At 55.5% G+C, this 18,315-nt stretch overlaps 1 protein-coding gene across 1 annotated transcript in view; it reads right to left on the bottom strand.

Annotated features, from left to right (window-relative positions):
- Positions 1 to 18,315, bottom strand: part of LOC119104385 (serine/threonine-protein kinase ATR) — a 48,115-nt gene that overhangs the window by 28,789 nt on the left and 1,011 nt on the right. The window contains exons 3-4 of the mRNA XM_037228081.1: positions 17,671 to 17,827; positions 205 to 337 (exon numbers count right to left, since the gene is read on the bottom strand). Coding sequence (XP_037083976.1) covers positions 205 to 337; positions 17,671 to 17,827 — 290 coding nt within the window. The remainder of the gene's footprint in view (positions 1 to 204; positions 338 to 17,670; positions 17,828 to 18,315) is intronic.

Genomic DNA, 18,315 nt, shown 5'->3' with positions numbered 1-18,315 from the left:
TGCATCATACTGCGTCTTCTGCGTCCATCATGCATCATGCATCATACTGCGTCTTCCATATGTCACCAGATTTCATCCATATTCACCACTTGACTTCCAGCATAACAACCGCTAAAGCAATGTGAACAATCCCACGATGGTAAATACCGAATATGGAATATATTACGTCGATTGGCAGGAATGTCATTGGCGAACAGTACTCACAGCTGCTCGCCCAGCTCCTCCTCCCAGGCGCCGTTTCGACCAATCACGTCCCGGGCCAGGCTGAGCGCCGTGTTTGGTTGGTCGAGGTTCAGGTAGCACGTGACCAGGCCCTTGTATCCGGTCAACTCACTTCCTGCCGGCAGCACAGAGGTCGCAAAGTCACGCAGGGCCCGGCACACACAAGTCAAATGCTCCGGCCTGAGGTCACGACCTTGACCTACGTGCGGGACGCCAGCCAGGCAGGTACTCTAGTGCGGACATAAAATTGCAGAGTGTCCGTTTTCAGAGGCTTTGTGGCGAGAATTAATTATTATAGAATGTTTCCATACTTTTGTCTCCGGAATATGCGAAGTTAAGGCTACAACGACGCCCTAAAACATCATTGTCCCATGGCATTATGCACTGATCACGGCAGGATACGCCAGATTTCATCACAATCCACTCGAATAACAATGCCATACTGCGTCTTCCAATGTCACACCACGCTTCAAGGCATGCTGCATTTGGCATCATGCATCACGCCAAGCTGAGACGTGATACATTGATACAGACTACGCTTGGAAATACTCGTGTGATTACGGGCTGGAACGGAACGGTTTTCAGCTTGTAAAATAGCGGATTCGTAGTGACTGGCTGCAAATTGGTGGAATAGACACCACTCGACACTGAAAATTTAATCCACAAAAAGCCCCACTCATGGTCATTCCAACACCAAATTCACGAGTACTTAAAGCCGCGTTACATTTGACGAGGAGCCACGAAAGACTAACGACGACTCTACACAGCCGTTCTCACGCATGCGGCGCTGTTTCGACGGGAGTTGGACGCCGTGCGTACTACAACTGCGTCGTCTCGCCCTCTGACCTCACGCACGCACTTAAATGCTGCTGTGGTCCTCCGCGCCCTCACAGACTCTTATCTAGATGCCCATCGCAGCACCTGTCATAGCCCATGCACAGAGGCTGGCTAAAACCCTTCTCGCCAGTTTTCCTCCCAAAAAAAAATAATTCGACAATTAGTCCAAAGACGGTTTAAAAGCACCACTTACTCAGGCCATATGACATATTAACTTTCGTTTGTGAGGTGAGAACGACAGTCACTGGTCGCCATATTTAGCTGACGGCCAGGATATCGTGCCATTCAGTCACATCAGCCACTAACCCAGCCAAGGTCGTCAAATGCGCTCAACAAGCTCGCCACCTTGGCCTAAGCACTCCCTGCGGTGCTGTCTAACCCGGCGTAAAATATCAGATACAAGATCCAAGATACGACACGAACCGCCCGGATGACATCAAAACACTGCAGAGCAGTCAAGTAGGCTGACGGTTTTCCTGGAGCGCCGGCCGCTTGGATGCCGACAATGATTACTTTCCGCACGACACTACACCGCATTAGGGTCAATGAGGAAGCTTTGGCGGTGAATGGGCTTCACAGCACGAAGTTTGTCCATTTCTCGAGCCTCTCCCTAACTGCTGCCGAGCAGTCTGGACCTTCAGGACACGCGACTCAACTTGACACAAAGTGACAGCTGAAACGGTTGCCAAGCTATTCGCCAATGCCTGGCGAACAGTTGGGAAAATAAATACAAACTCGACCCAGGTTGACACCAAGTCACCATACTACAGATCTCACAAGCAAACCAACTTTCGGTGACGCACGCAAAGCCAGTGAGTATCGGAGGACGTGCAGGAACACGAACCCCTAATCAGCTCCTGGCAGGGATAACACTATTGGTCAATCATAACAATTCTTCAGCAACAGAAATGACGGAGAACAGCTTTCTGGCACATATAGTGACGTCAACAGGACCAGTCAGGTGCCATGACCAAAAGCGGGTATGGATTGTCGCCTTAGGCTCACGTTACGACTGACTCTGCTCTTAATCTAATCGCGTTCTTCCGAAACAAGAACGTAAACGAAGCTCACACAACAACGCACGGTTGCACCACCAGTGGCATTCAGCAGAAGTCCAATTGCCTCCTGCCAACCAGTCAACAACTGCCAACCAGTCAACAACCTAAGTGACTTCACGCTTCGCCAGTCGACATAAGACACACACGTTTTTGACGAAGTCGACGACACTCCACGCTCGCCCCGCATAACGCCACGTTCCGTGGAATTCGTCGTTCCGTGGAATAGGTCGTTTCGTGGAATAGGTCGTTCCGTGGAATTGGTGACGAACCGGACGTACTCCGCCCGCCTGGCGGGCAGCGGTAAATCCTCTGCTGGCTGACCATTCTCGCGTAAACGCACGCGACAGCAGGGCAACAGAACACCGCAGTCAATCAGCCATGGTCGCCGCGGGCTTGCTAGTCAGCGACGCAGAACAATGTTAGCAGCGCATTGCCATCTCGGCTACAAACGACGGTGAGCTAAACTGCAATGCCACCTCGGCTACAAACGACGGTGAGCTAAATTGGCACGCTGGGGAAACCTTCTCACCCGGCCCCCGCAGTTGTCAAGACCGGCGTTCCAGGGCTGTTGGTAACATTACATGTATTGATCTCCGGTACTTTAAGGGCTCCAACAAGTCATGATCAAAACCCTTGGAACTATCTTGGAAAAGTGAATTTCAGCGAAGCGTTAAATGCTTCGATGACAGAAAACCTGCAGCCATTAGAGACGCGTTAGTCTGAATAATACATGTCCACCTTGAAGAAAATGCTCCTCTTGTTACAGCACCTGTACAGCTCAAACCTTTTACAGCAAGCTTTGGTGGGTGTTAAGCATCAACAAGCATAGCATCAACAGCACGCGTCGTGAAGAAAATGACACCATATCGGTAACGATACTTTCACTGTGTTTTTAACCGAAGCCTGACAGTCGGCGGCACACGCCTGAGTGATGCTTGAGTGAAATTGCAGAGACAAAGTATGGCTGATAATTGTCTTCCATTGGCGAAGGACCCAGCCGCTGTCTCTAAACATCAAAGGTCGTCCTCTAGCGTCCCACCGCCTCTGTTTTGTCGAGCTTTTTATGGCGACAAAACGAAGCACACAACCTCCTGCAACGTAGCGCAGCCTCCAGCGCCTGAAGCCACGTCTGCCGTTGCCGGGGGAGGGAAGGAGGGGGGTTAAAGGTGAGCCAGCACAGTTGCCCCGGGGCGCGGCGCCCACCATGTCCGGTCGCCAACACCAGGGTCGATACAAGCACGCCTTGCCCTACTGTGTAATCGCCGGGGGAGATCGATGCCATCGTCTGTGTCGCTGGACGATGCGCAGTGGCGCGCACAGGAGCGGCGAGCGGGGGGAGACGGGGGAGGGTGATGTTTCTAAGGCGCAAAAGTGTGATTCATGATGTCAATGGTCCACGCGGAGCCGGTACCAGGCTTTCCGCCACACGCCAATGAAATTATTGGTTAAGTTCGATGATCCATCTTATTGTCCATACCCTGATGGAGAAGCACCGCGTGGTCTCATTAAGTGTTCAGTCGAAGCGGGGAAGCCTGCTGAGTCGGACTATGCCGACTTCTTCGGCCAACTGCACCAAACGCATTAGGACAGAGTGATCCAGTCCAAACCAGTCTGATACGAAATCCGCTTGATGCAACGAGATGCGAGTCAAGCATCGACTCCATCGGCGGCATCTCGTGGCCTTAATGATCCGGTGCACACACAGCAAACCGGAGACAGAACCACAACATTAGGGACGGGAACCCCGGTAATTATTGTGCGCTTGGCAAAAGACAGAACGCCACAAAATGCGTGGATCTTTCTGAGCGAAAATAAGGAATACCACACCACAAGATCCACAAAACCGTCAGGATATTTTTGGCAATATTTCCCCAATGCCTTTCCTCCGGAAATAAAGCACTTCCGAAGGAAGAGAGCCCACCCACTTATCCCTGCAATTTCCTACAGTTCACTACGAGCTTGACTTTCTTTTTCAAGTGAGGCCACCTTTGATCCACCCCCCCCCCCCCCCTCTTACCACAGCTCCTACCTATTTCTACCGAATTTCTGGCGCCTTTATCCCTGAATACCAGTCGCGGCAGCTAAGGCATGTCCACTACCTCTGCCACAGCCCCGTCAACGGTACCCACGTCGCTGCCGTCTACGAACTCGTGACTCACTCCCATCACTGGTCCCATCTAAGTCCATCCCTAGTCACTCGTCCGAGTCCCATCACTAACCGAACCCAGGTCATCCCGTCAGCCCAGAGGACGTCATCCCCCCAGGTGAGACGACCTGGCGCCGCCCCTGCCGCGGCGCCGCCGACCCTCGCGTCGGGCCGCCGCCGCGGTCAGTCGCGTCCCACAGCCGGCGGCGGCAGCGCGCAACCGGTCCTGGTCCAAGGAGGCTCACTTGGTGCAGGCTAGACAGTGACGTCCGCGAGGGAACACATCTGCATCAGGAGCGAGCACTGTCGGCTGCTTAGCCAAGGTTAACAGGTGACAAGCTCCTCGATTGTTTGACTTTGACAAACAAGGAAATCGCGTCAAAGACCGTAGCACCATCCAAGCTCCTTTGAAAAGCCTTCACGAGACTGGGAATTCGGACCGACAATCGTACCCGTGCCACGACGGAGCTGATCACGCACGCTCCCAGCGACGTCATTATCGCCAGCACGTGTGACGTCATCACCACGACGATGGCCGTGGACACGTCGCCGCCCGCGGGCGGCTCACGGACCGAGCCACTACCGCTCGACCCCGCCAAGCTGACGCAGGCCTACCGGCACTCGGCCGCAGTCGCAGTTCCCGAGGTGGCCACTGGGCGGCGCTCGCCTCTGGCCGGCCACAACATGCCGCCGATCGAGCGGCTGCCGTCAAAGTTCGCCATGCGTCGCGACGTGCAGCGACTGGTGCGAGACGAGGCGGAGTGCGGCCGGCAGCGCCCGCCCACCCCCGCTCGGCCGAGTCTGCCGCAGCTGGACGCCTCAATGGGCGCGTCCGTGTGGTCGACCGGGGCATGTCAGCGAGGCTGCAGGTCAAGGTCGGAGCCGCGCACAACCGGCCGCGAGAACCAGGACGAGATTGACCAGGTGAGCCCCGCATACACAGCGCATGTTAATGGGGGCAAAAATGCCAGATGATTTTCCAAAATGCCGGGATGTACGAAACTTATGTACTGTTGAATCCCTTTGTTTTTTCGGGCATTATTTCATCCAAATGAAAAACAAAAAACAACGTAACTTTGCAATATTTACATCACAGGCCACTCAACGACGGCCACGCCCACCAATAAAAATTACGTGGTCCAAGTGATCAAAGTGCCCAACAAAATCTCTCAACCATTCGACCATTTTTCGGTGAACCAGCGACAGTACAGCAACACGGCTTCCTCTAACCGCGCTCTCCGCTGGCACAGACCGCAGACCTGCTGGACGTGAGCGTGCGCAGCGACGGCGGCGGCTGGCGGTCAGTGCGGGCTCGGGTGTCGCGAGACGACAGCCACGCCGTGGCGTCTGCGGGAACGACACGGCCGGCCGCCGGCGTCACACTGCCACCTATCGGCGTCTCCGGGAAGCACACGCCGGTACAGCGTATGACCCGGCAGGAGACGCAGCGGCTGCTGGCGCAGGCCAAGATCAACCTGCAGGCCATGGAGGCGGCCAAGGCGCTGCCGACGGCCGCCACCTCGGCAGTGACGTCATCGGGACCGTGAAGTGACGTCACGCTACGGGAAACAAGGACAACGGGCGTGGAACGGTGCGGGGGGGGGGTTGTGATCCGTCGAGGTCGGGTGTTTCGACAGGGGCGGTATGTCGTGCTGTATGCGGCGTCCTGGAGTACTACGGAGTGCGATCCGCGCTAGCTGGTGAAGGCCAGGAAGGAACAACACACCCGCGGCAAAACAGAGTGGCGACCAAACCGCCCCGATCCGTCCACGCACGCCACGTCCACTTACACCGGTCAAGCCGAAGCCGGCAATCGTTCCTGAAGCTGGTGATCGTTCCTGCTTCACAGATAGCTGTCCTGTGCGCCAAAAGGACAAGCTTGGGTTCACAGCGTTTTACGGCGGCGAGCGACGCCTCCCTGGGCTATCCCTGCCAGTTGGAACACACTTGCAGACTTCGAGCAGGAAGTTTAGCTTCACTGTCGGGTGCCGGAGACATTTTCCGCGTGCATCGGGACATTCGCCGCGTGCTTGTCAGCCGCGCGTGTGCTACCGCAGGAGGACCTGAGAGGGTGGGGGCATGGTGACGTGGGAGGGTGATAGCACGGGGACGTGGGCGGGTGAGAGCATGGCCACGTGGGAGGGTGAGAGCACGGCGACGTGGGAGGGTGAGAGCATGGCGACGTGGGAGGGTGAGAGCAGGGCCACGTGGGAGGGTATTAGCATGTGAACGTGGGAGGGTGAGAGTGTCTATGTCGGCGGGCGCACCAGGAAAGCGACAGACGGACGAACGCGGCCCGAGATGCGTGCTGGGAAGTGGCAGACGGCACCTCCTCGAGGGCTGAAGTCAAGCGGAATTATATCGAGACAGATGCTATGTGATAGTGAAGCAGCCTGGTGCTAGGACAATCGTTCACTGCTACGTCAGCGATTCCCAGGCATATCTCTGAGTCGTTCGGTCACTGCAGTTCAGTGACGTTTTCCTTGGCCGAACAGCCACCGCGAGAACTGCCAGACGTCGCCGTGTGTCCTTCTTCAATGGGTATGTCTTGAGTACTTTCGCCTACGTCAGCCCTTAACAACACGGGGCAGCACTACAATATTCTCCCCCGTCGTGTTCTTCGGTGGTAATCATGCTCAGATTGCTCGGTAAGACAATCCTACAGTGCCGGCGGCGGCGCAGCGAGACCGGAAGCGTACTGTTCACGTTGTCTGTTCAAATGTGTATATATATACGCCTGAGACGGGTCGTCCTAAGGCAGTTGTGCTGCATTCAGAAATATAAGTTATTCCGAAGTTGCGCTGCGTTCAGGCTAACAGCGGTAGCGGATGGGGTGGAAAGAACTGTCCAACGCCACACTGCCTCAACATCTGCACTTCATGACGTAACAGTGTTGAAAGCCCCTTGCAGGGGTGCTTCTTTTCAGGAGTGCTGGACATGTTGAAGTTCGGCGTTGAAATGCGGCACTTATTCTACGGAGATGTCAGCAAGTACTTTAATTGGAATCTTCCTTCCATTTCACAATCTTTTATACGCCAGTCAGCCAGGTGCTCAGCAGAAGTTGTGAGAAAACAAATTGGACGCTATTTGATGTCCTACCCAGTTGCCAATGTCCGTTTTCGAGGGCTTTGGCAAAGACTGACGAAAATGTCATAACAGAATAAGAACAAGATCTAAAATTACCAGCCAATTTCGCTCAAGAAGTAGCAGGCCATAAAGAGGGCATGATATACTGGGACATGCTGACATGAAAGTGTGCACCACGTGATTCGTGACCCAACCCAAGCTATGTAGAGCTCTGTGATAGAGCTTCCAAACCGCTGCGCTGCAGAAACAGCTTCAAATTACACCGAGCAGTAAGAAGTACTCGTAATTAGCAGCACTGACAATCGCGAAGAGCCAGATCTGTGATCATATTTAATATAAATCAATTAATGATTTATGAATCACATAATTTTTGGATAAGTTGCAAGCGAATCGACTTTTTCGTATAAAATCAAATTTGAATCATAAATCCCATCATGACTCTCCCAAATAGTTTATCTGAATCGAGCAAAGGCAACGTGGAGCCCAAATGAATCGATTCAATAATTTCTTCAAAAATCATTCAACAACAAGCGTCATCAATACAGCACAAAATCACTATACATAAACTGTGAATACATGATTTACCATTTAAAACACACAACAGTCAGCATAAACACGTTGAATATAGGACCAGTCCATGCTGAATCGATTCACGCGCTAAGATCATTATTTGAATCGGACCTGAAACATTGAGCTGGAATGTGAATCGACGAAGAACCGATTCAGGACAAAAACCATGGTCTAAATCAAATCTGTATCGTACATCAAGGGTCATAAATCCCTGGTCAATCAACCTTAAAAATTCGACCTAAATTTTAATCGAAAACAGGCCTCCAAACAACAAATTCACCAGCGAACATCAGCCCAGAGCAGGCTGCCGCGGTGCACTGCTGTCGCGGTGCACAGCCGCGGTGCACTGCTGCCGCGGTGCACTGCCCCAGTGCACTTCAACACAATGCAGGCATCCACACTGTTCAGTCCACCACATTGGACGCGTTTGTGAGTGTCATGCATCTATGACGGGATTATTTCTTTGGAGAATCCATTGGTTTCGACACATCTACGCCCGGCATGTTTATCCCCGATAAAAAAACGGTCGCATTCGCACGAAGGAGGAGGCCGTGACAGCTCGGGCTTAGGGCGTGTTTTCACGGTGCCCGTTTTCCAACTCGTTCACACTGCAGTCGATACGCATAAAAACACGGCCGTTCCTGTGACAAACATCGTAACAACTTCTAATAAGCAGTAACGGAGCGACAGCGCATCTAGGTCGCAGCCAGTTACTCTGCTACATAAGCACCAGCACGTGTTTATCAACCCCAACCACGCGCCAAAAAGCCTCCCGCCCCCAGACCAGGCACATGAAGGAGCTTTATGCCCCCTCCCCCTCAGCGGCGACCCTGGCGGCGCCTCTGCGCACGTGTTTGCCGTACTGCCCGGCGTGCGGCCGGCGGTGCCGCCATCACTTATGCACGTGATGGTAAATAACGGAGCACAGGCACACACGCAACCAGATCGGCTTTCAATAAGGCTACACGTTTACACGGGCCCGGCTGGGCACCGACGGTCAGACCCTCCCACACGGGGTACGGGTACCGTACACGGTACATGGGGCAGCATGTGGTGACCAGGACGGTACCGGCAGTGAAGACAAACCAGCACACCACGCTAAGCCGTCCACTGACACCTTCAAACGAATGGTCATGAAGATCTCACGGCGAAACTAACTACTGGCGAGGGCCGGCCGGCTGGCGGAAAGCAAAAAAACAAACAAAACTAAATGCAAGTGGGCAGAAGGATTTATGAGCACGGATGGAACGGAGGGGAAGACGGCTGGTGCTGCAACTAATCTAAACAAATCTAATAAGAATATAATCAATCTAAACACACAATCAATCTAACAAAACATTCTAATCAATCTATCTAACTAAAACATATAATCAAAAGGACAATCTAAAAAAAACATTAACGTCGATCAGTTACAAGGAAACAAACACGTGGCAACTTACGCCGCCTAACTATTTTCCGACTCCGAAAAACTGAATGAGGTACAATCAGCGCAAAACGACCCTGCGTGATTCTAAAGTAGGTTAACGGCTTAAATATGCCCGGCTGAACAACGAAAAGTAGCGCTCACTCGATGGTGACCGCCGCGATCAGCTGACTTCCAGCCGAGCAGGCCATCGACCTCCTACCGGGTTCGTGACAACACCACGCTGAACCAGAACGTTTGACATACTCAAATATACGGGCTCCTCGGTCCACTTTGTGCCTTCCAAAGCAATCTCAACATCGCCGCACGGCGTCAGACGTTCAGAAACATCTCAGTCCACTTATGTTGAGTGCTATGGCGTGGGTTTAGTAATCCACGCAAAGTGCGGCAAATGTGGCGCACTGCCACAGCGTGGATGGTGTGGCGGTGACGCGGAAAATGTGGCGCAGTGCCGAATGTCGTCAGCATTAAGACCGCATCAATACTGCCGGTCCGCAACATCCGGGTCCCTTGCAGGCCCGAGCGAGGCGGCAACAATGGTTCTGCGAAGTTCAGTTGTAGCACGGGAAGCACACGATCGCAAATCAGGCCTGCGGCGAAGACCGCCGCCAGCCTACACACTGATGTGGGCCGTTTATAACGTCTCGACCCTCACTATGAAGCCAATTTTTCACTGCAATGACGCACACGGTGGGGGATCACAGGCTTCGCGCACTTAAGCTGCGCCTCCACTGAAGCAATTGCCCGCATACTGACCGACGAAACAGCTGAGCGGCTCCAAGTGAATGTCAGCGATGGCGAATTTACTGGCTTCATTTCTGTAAACGGCTGAGGCGAGCGGCCATTTTAAGAAAGTGATCGATAACCGGACGGTCCGCAAGCCAAGGACTGAAACTAGGACCAGGGCGAGCGACAACCGCCCGAGTCCCGACTGACGTCTGAAAGACTACTCCAGTTGGCAGCTCCATTACCGCACCGTTCAATGGTGGGACAAAAACAACAATTCGAGACCGATTCAAAGCATCGACGTCGAATACCACGCGACGTAAGACCACACAATGCCGATCATCTTTCAAGTGGTTTCGGGAAATCGTCCGGATTTCGGGAAATCCCAGCTTTTCCATCGCGATTTCCCTCCAAATTTTCCGCCTCGTCGGCAAGTGAAGAACAGCTGAAGCTGAAAACACCGGGCCCCTTGTCCGTTCCAATGACGCAACATCACACGCTTCAAGAAAGCTAATTATTGATGAAAGTGTGCCTACCTGGTCCCAAAATATAGATCGACACCAACGTTGAAAGGGTCTCGTGCAAGTCCTTCGATACGGGCCAACACTGACCGCGACAGAGGTGATGTAGAAACGACGGAACGCGACGTGGAAACGGAGAGCTTGCAAGACTCCAACCTGACATAGTCGGTGCACTGCAGGGGAAGGGTGATTCCCCATAACGGCATGACGTGGCCGCTCCCAACAAACAACACACCGCAAGCCAACTTGGCAACGAGGGTAGCTTTTTGCCATATATGCATGCTAACCGTGTTTGCAACTCTCTGGGAGGATGTAGCAGCCACATTACCACTCTTTTCCTTGAGCCCCACCAACCTTGTTGAACGAATGCTGGCTGATGCAGCACCCCTTCATTCACCGTCCCTCCATCGACCGGATCATAAACAGTGACCAATCGCAACACCAATACCCACCAAACGCACGGGCTCGGCGCAAGCCTCCCCCTGCTTCCGCCCCGACGAGTCAGGGCAGCTCCTGGAGCGTTTAGACGCCCCCCCCCGGCCTCGTTCGTGTGCATGGGGTAGGTGGGGGCGGGCGGGGGTCAGCAGGTCCTGAGTATTGACCGCAGGGGCCACCATGGGAGGTCACTCGGGCCGAGAAGCCAGCAGTCGGGCCGGGCAGTCGGCAGTCGGGCCGGGCAGTCGGCAGTCGGACCGGGCCGTCTGCAGTCGGGCCGGGCAGTCGGCAGTCGGACCGCACAGTCGGCAGTCGGGCCGGACAGTCGGCAGTCGGGCCGGAGAGCCAGCAGTCGGGCCGGACAGCCAGCAGTCGGGCAGGCAGCCATCAGTCGGGCCAGACAGCCAGCAGTCGGGCCGGACAGCCAGCAGTCGGGCCGGCAGTCAATAGTCGGCAGTCGGGCCGGGCAGTCGGCAGTCGGACCGGACAGCGGGCAGTCGGACCGGACAGTCGGCAGTCGGACCAGACAGCCAGCAGTCGGACCGACAGTCGGCAGTCGGACCAGACAGCCCGGGGTGTTAGCGGTGTTTCGCGCCCATACTTTCCAAGCCGCACTGTACGTTGTGCGCCTTGATTCCTGCCCATCCCCCAGCGTGACCGGGCAAAGCGGCTAGCCCAATGCTGAATTTGAATGCTACAGGGGACACGACCCCGCCTGTGCTCCCCTCTGGTGTCGCCCCTGCACACGGGGGTCACAACGACTCCGCCTGTGCTCCCCTCTGGTGTCGCCCCTGCACATGGGGGTCACACACGACCCCGCCTGTGCTCCCCTCTGGTGTCGCCCCTGCACACGGGGTCACACACGACCCAGCCTGCGCTCTCCACCCCGCAAAGCCAATTAAAATAACCTGCTATCAAAATGTGAAGTTGTGTGCTGAGTTGACAATTATAATGGGCAGCTACCATCTGTCCGCCAACAATAACTGCGATCAACGTCTATGCAGGCGTGCATGACATGGAGTTATGTGATTGGGCAGAGTAGCATTAAGAGCTAGAAGTATATCAAGCTAGTTTTTTGTCACAGTAATAGATGGTAGTCGCAGAGTTAGGGCCCACCATGTGTGATCCTAAATAATTTCCTTGTTACCCATACGATCCCATCACTTTTTTGCACTTGCGATGCACCTCTGTTAACAAATGACTCGACACCGCCGAAAGTGAGATTGCTGAGTTTGGGAGAACCACCAAACCGCTGAACAACGCAGAAGCCAAGAATGTTTTTGGAGCCATACAATGACAAGGTGTCCCATAGTCGGAAATAACACGGGATCAGGGCCACCAAGGGCGAGTGTTTACACAAACAGTTGCCGCTTTTACCTCAGACTTATTGACACCTTTGATAAGACAGTATCAGCCTTATTCCTCGGAAAAGCCAGGAGAATGGAGATATAGTTAGGTAGATATTTCGGCAGCATGGCTTTCTAGAAACAATAGCAGAGGTGAAGTCACTTGAATTCACTTCTTGAATTCGTGAATTCACTTCTGTTACTGTTTCGAGAGACGCATGTTGCCGAAATATCGGCGTAACTATATCTCCATTGTCCTGTTTTTTTCCGAGGAATAAGGCTAATATGCCCATCGTATCTATGTGACTAATGTTCCTCGCTAATATACTGAACAACTTACGTAATTTTTGAACCGAATAGTTACTGACACCTTTCCTGAAGGTAGGGGTGGGCTGGCTACCATAAAATGATCATGCACGGACTTCCATTTAAATATCATATAAAAGGCGCGGAAACAGGGCTCCCAATTACGGCCGAGTTTTAATCCCGACCATTACGCCGCTACAGCTGAAGACAACGCAGAAATGACCACATTTCACACACCATGGATTTGTTGGGATTGTTGCGGTTGGACAGCTGTTGCTGGGACTTCCTAGTGTCTGCCCGTGGCAACAATATGTAATAACATTTGGGCATGGGATAAACCCCATCCATACCTGCCATAGTCAACCCGGTAATGAGGCATGTGCGTGCGTCGTCCAACAAAGACCACGGCGTCACGCCAATAGGGGCACCAACACCGAAAACCCCCAGCAGCCGATACCGATCACAATAAACTCGCCGTCCTGCCGCCCCAACGGATCATGCCCCTCTCCCCCCCCCCCCCGTCACGCTCCGGCGACTCTGTGAGCGTGACGACGCCCCCTCCCCTCCGCGGCGGAGCCCCCGCGGCTGTCCTGCGGGTCAGAGGCCACGTGACGGCCGGTAATTGGGTATTGACTGCCAGCGGCGCGCCGTGTCGTCAGGGCCCAGCAGAGCGCACGGACCATCACGACAGGCGGCGGTGACCTTGTCAACGCGCGCGGTCCCGCGACCCGTCCTGTCTGTCAGCTGTTTTGTCGTCGCGTCTTTTCTTTGGGAGGGTCGTTACTGGATGAGATGTTTTTTGGATGTCACTGGCTACCGTTTCCGGGCGGATTCAGTTCGCACCATAGTTTTGACGCTTGACAGTTCGGGTCCCAATCTTTTCACCGTCACATTAACCTACGCACAGGCAAAGCCCTGCCAATGTTGGTAACACCAAGCCTACAAGACCGTGCCGCCTTGCATGATTTCGTGACATCAAAAGAACATGACGAATTCTCCGTCACGAATTACGGAATATCGGGAATCATAGAGTTCTCCGCCCGCCGGAGGGTCTTGGGGTGACCCCACCAATCAAAAGGGCTGCAGTTCAGGGCGAACTCGAAAGGCACAGTCCTCCTCCTTAGCTATCACGCCCTCAGTACGCTCATGCCTTTCATTGCCTTTTAGTTTCTACGTCCTTGGTTGAAATTGCCGGGCTGGACATACTGCTAACCAGCAACTGTTAGCACCTTCTCCGTAGTTTATGAGTCCGGAGTTTTGATGGTGAGGCATCGACCTTTTAAGTACCATGGGGGTACTCACTAGACAACGCCACAGAGCAAACATTGGTTAAGCCGCGCGCCCTGGCGCCATCCGTGTGTACGTACGACGACCACACCTTACTTCGCAGGAGTCCTTGCGGATAAGCTGTGGGCAGCGGGCTGAACGTCATTAATCCGTGGTTTCTTGCAATTCAAACCGGTCATTTTTCACAGCTCGGTTTATTTCATTTGCCGGGTTTTCAGCGATGTATAAATCCCAAACAGCTGAGTCAGTGGCAAGGGATTAGGATACCACCGATTACAAATCCTGCATCAGTTCCCATGCAATGCATTTCGGGATGCTTCCTCCTGCTTAAACTCGCCTATCCTCCATCAGTTACCATGCAATGCATTTCAGGATGCTTCCTCCATCTTAAACTCGCCAATCCTCCATCAGTTACCATGCCATGCATTTCGGTATGCTCCCTCCTGCTTAAACACGTCTATCCTCCATCAGTTACCATGCAATGCATTTCGGGATGCTTCCTCCTGCTCGATCTCGACTATCCTGCATCATTACCCATGCGATATATTTCCGGATGCTTCCTCCTGCTGACCGCTGTCTCTTTACCCATGGCACCAGCGACCGCCTGTCCAAGCTCAGGAACGTCTCAGCTGTAATAGTTTAGCGTCATCTATAGCAATACGCCCCCCACAATCACCGCCACCTGCTGTGATGTCCTGATGGGAAAGGCGGCGTCATCCACGTTTAATGCTGATGACCGCAGTGACACAATCTTGGGTGTCCCGCTCTCGTGCCGCGTACTCTCCCACTTTTGACGCACTTCTCCACAACAGTCCGGACACCACTGGTAGGCGCTCTCCGGGTTTCCAATCATCCGGATCATCTCAGTTTCAGACTTGCTCCCGCCTGGCTCGTCCAAAGCATGGGTCGCCGTCCCTTTACCTGCTAAGGAGACCAACATCTCGCACCTTAACGACACGTTACTCCGTCACAGCCTCCGCCTTCACATCTACCTCGTCCAATCCTCGCTCAGCGTCGCGCAGCTGGACCCGCCTCCTCTCCGTCAATTGGCGCAGCTGGCGCAGCTGCTCCGGCCACTTCTCGCTGCGTCCGCGCAGCCGGCGCAGCAGCAGCCGCTCCGTAAAGCTAAGCGCCGTCGGGTCCGGTGGCGCCCTGTGCGGTGTGACGTCACTCACGCCGGGAATGACGTCACCGGCGCCGGCCGTCATCGTGGCGCGGTCCTCTGACGTCACCGGGTCCGCTGCCGGCGCAGATGAGCTGCACCGCTCGCCGTCGGCCGCGTCCAATCCGCAGGTCGACTCGGACCAGGCTGTCGTCCCCATCTGTTCCTCCAGCGCCTCTCCCAACGACGTCATCTCATTGCACGGTGACGTCATCACCGTCGAGCTGACCCGGTGACTGGCCGGTGGCGGCGAGCCAGCGTCCCCGCGGTCCCCGGGCGCCGCCGCCGCCGCGCAAAGCGCCTCGATCTCGCGAGGCAGCCGCGCGTACTTTCCGAGCCTCTGCCGCGGCGGCAGCGCAGCCAACCGGCGGCCCAGCTCCACGGCCGAAACCCCCGCCGGCCGTTCCGGCTCTGGCCCTGCGGCCGGCGCGGCGGCCAGAGCCGGAGCCGGAGCCGCGGGCGGCGGCTGGGCGTACTTGGCCAGAAGAGCGTCCATGGTTTGACGTCGGGACCGCCGCGCCGCCGCCGGCCGGCCCGCCAGGCTCAGCTGCGACCCGGCGGTCCAGGAGCGCGCTCTCCCGGCGGCGGACGCGCGGGAGCCGGCCAGGGAGCCGCGGGAGCCGCCGGCCGACGTGCAGGAGCCGTCCACGCTGGCGCAAGAGCCGGCGCCCGAGGCCTGAGAGCCGCCGTCGGACGCCCGGGAGGCCGCCGAGCGGCGGGTACCGGCGCCGCAGCCTATCGCGCCGGACACCGAGCTGGGTGGCCGAGGTGGTGGGAGCCCCGCCCGCTCCCGCCCAAGAATCGACCTGGTAGTTAGGCGAGACGCGGACAACGATGGCGGTGGCTGCGGCGGCAGCTGGTCCAGTGAGGCGGTGCGCCTGGCGAGCGCCGTCCGCCGCGGGCCCGCCAGCACCGCCCGGTCCTCGGTCACCCTGCGCACGGGCCGCCGCCCGCCCAGCCACGAGGAGGCGACCTCCGCTGGCGGCGGCGGCGGCGGCGGCGGCGGCGGCTCAGGGTCGCTGTGGTGCCAGGGTGGAGCATCGTCGGCCGGCGGCGGCAGCGGGGTGCGTACAGCCAGTCGCGCGCGCGCCCTCTTCAGGCCACGCTCCAGGCGGTGCAGCGACGACTCGAGCTCGCGCTCCTGCCAGCTGGCCGGTAGCGAAGGCGGCGGCGACGGCGGCAGCGGGGGTGGCGGGGCCACCGCCTCCACCTGATGCTTCTGCAGCCGCTCCAGCATGCTGGTCTTCTCTTCATCAGTGAGGCCCAGCCGGAGCACTGGCGCCGCCCGGCCGGGACGCACCGCCAGCGGGCGGGCCGTCACCGCCGGCAGCGCCGCCCTGGCGGCCGGCGGCGGCAACAGGCGGCCAGGTGGCGCACCCTGTCCCGTCCCGCCCGCCGCCGCCCGACCTTTCATTGCCACTTGTCACGTTTCGGCATGTGATTTACGTGTGAAAGTACGTACGCAGCAGTCCTTAAAATGCTGCGCCTTGCGAAATGAAAGCAAATGGCTGTAGGGCAAACTAAAGACCACTTAGTACTCTAGCAAACGCCAAAAACATGAGCAGGTTTTTTTTCTTCCATTCATCCCCTATCATTTGAAAATTAATGCGAACTTTCTCCAAATAAGCAGCCCACCGTGCACTAATGTTTTCACATACTGTCGCATAGATCACTCATTCTGCCTGTATTCAGTCGAAAAAAGATTGTCAGACCACGCGATCTCTTCAACAGCACTCACATTTCTAAGAGCACGCTCCTGCTTTGTACCTGGCTTCAGATGTGGCCACAAGTAAAACGTGAGCCCAACCGCAAGTGCCTATTACACCAACGAAATGGACGAAGTGAGGGTACAACGCCTACATAATGTGGAATATAAGGTATCCTCCAGCCACATCACGCTTCACAAGCAGATAACAGTAAAATGTTGGTGGTGGACAGATCGTTGTAATCATACGAAAATCCCGAGTCAAGCTTCTGTAGCTTCGCATACAATCTGAACGCAAAACACAATGATTATGAGGTGCAATCCACTTTTGCACTAGGCAGAGGAGTACCAATTATTAAATACCATTATTATTCCTTCAACGAAGACCCTCACGTGGAACAAGCTACTTTCTTCATGTTCCTTACGCTTTCTAAGTTCGAGCAGAACAAAGAGGTCGAACTATGCACCTGGTAATACAGTAAGGAACCGCACACATTTGACGAAGAACGGAGGGAAGCAGGGGGCGGGGCTGGATAGAACTCGTGCGATAAAAACAGAAGAAAGGAAAGCTCGTGACCCAGACGTGGCACATGTTAAATTAACGCCACTGCATACCGGTACCAACACGAACCTTGAGAGCACCATGCATCCATGCAAACACGACAAACACTGGACTGCTAACTCCACAAACATCCTGAAAAAGGTAAAACACTTTCAGAGGGAGACGGCCGCAAGTTTGCGCCACCTCCACGTTAGCGGGGGGGGGGGGGGGGCGAACGAGGATATTCACCGGACGCCCGGCCTCTCCCAGGGGCCCCGCGGTCAGGTCAGGGACTGACCTGGCGTGTTGCAGACGTGCTCGTAGCAGGAGAGAGCGTGGTGGAGCTGACCCCGGGAGCGGTACAGCACCAACTGGTCGGCCACAGTGGGCGGCTGCTGGCGGGCGGCTGACACCCCGGCCACGCCATCCGGCTCCAGCAGGCTGACGTACAAGTCCTGAGGGCACAGACAGACATACAGGCTGACGTACAGGTCCTGGTGGCGCACACAGACAGACAGGCTGACGCGCAGGTCCTGGTGGCGCACACAGACATACAGGCTGACGTACAGGTCCTGAGGGCACAGACAGACATACAGGCTGACGTACAGGTCCTGGGCGGCACACAAACATAAAGGCTGACCTACGGGTCCTAAGCGGAACACACCGACATAGACATGCGTACAGGCCCAGAGCGACACACGCCGACATGCACGCCACCATACATACAGGTACAGGCCCTAAGCGGCACACATCGACATACAGACAGACGCACAAGTCCAGAGCGGCACACACCGAAACACAGACAGACGTCCAGGCCCAGAGCGGCACACGCACGAGCATACCATCCTTAGCAGCACATGCAGCCATAGTGTGAAGCAGGGGCGTGAACCGGCACACGGTGTATAGGTACCGACCAGGAGACAAGCAAACAGGCCCTGGCATG

This window comes from Pollicipes pollicipes, unplaced genomic scaffold (assembly GCF_011947565.3).
Source record: "Pollicipes pollicipes isolate AB1234 unplaced genomic scaffold, Ppol_2.1 Scaffold_6052;HRSCAF=7182_pilon_pilon_pilon, whole genome shotgun sequence".
Taxonomy (NCBI): domain Eukaryota; kingdom Metazoa; phylum Arthropoda; class Thecostraca; order Pollicipedomorpha; family Pollicipedidae; genus Pollicipes; species Pollicipes pollicipes.
Note: the sequence above shows the minus strand (reverse complement) of the source record. Positions and strands in the feature narration are given on the sequence as shown.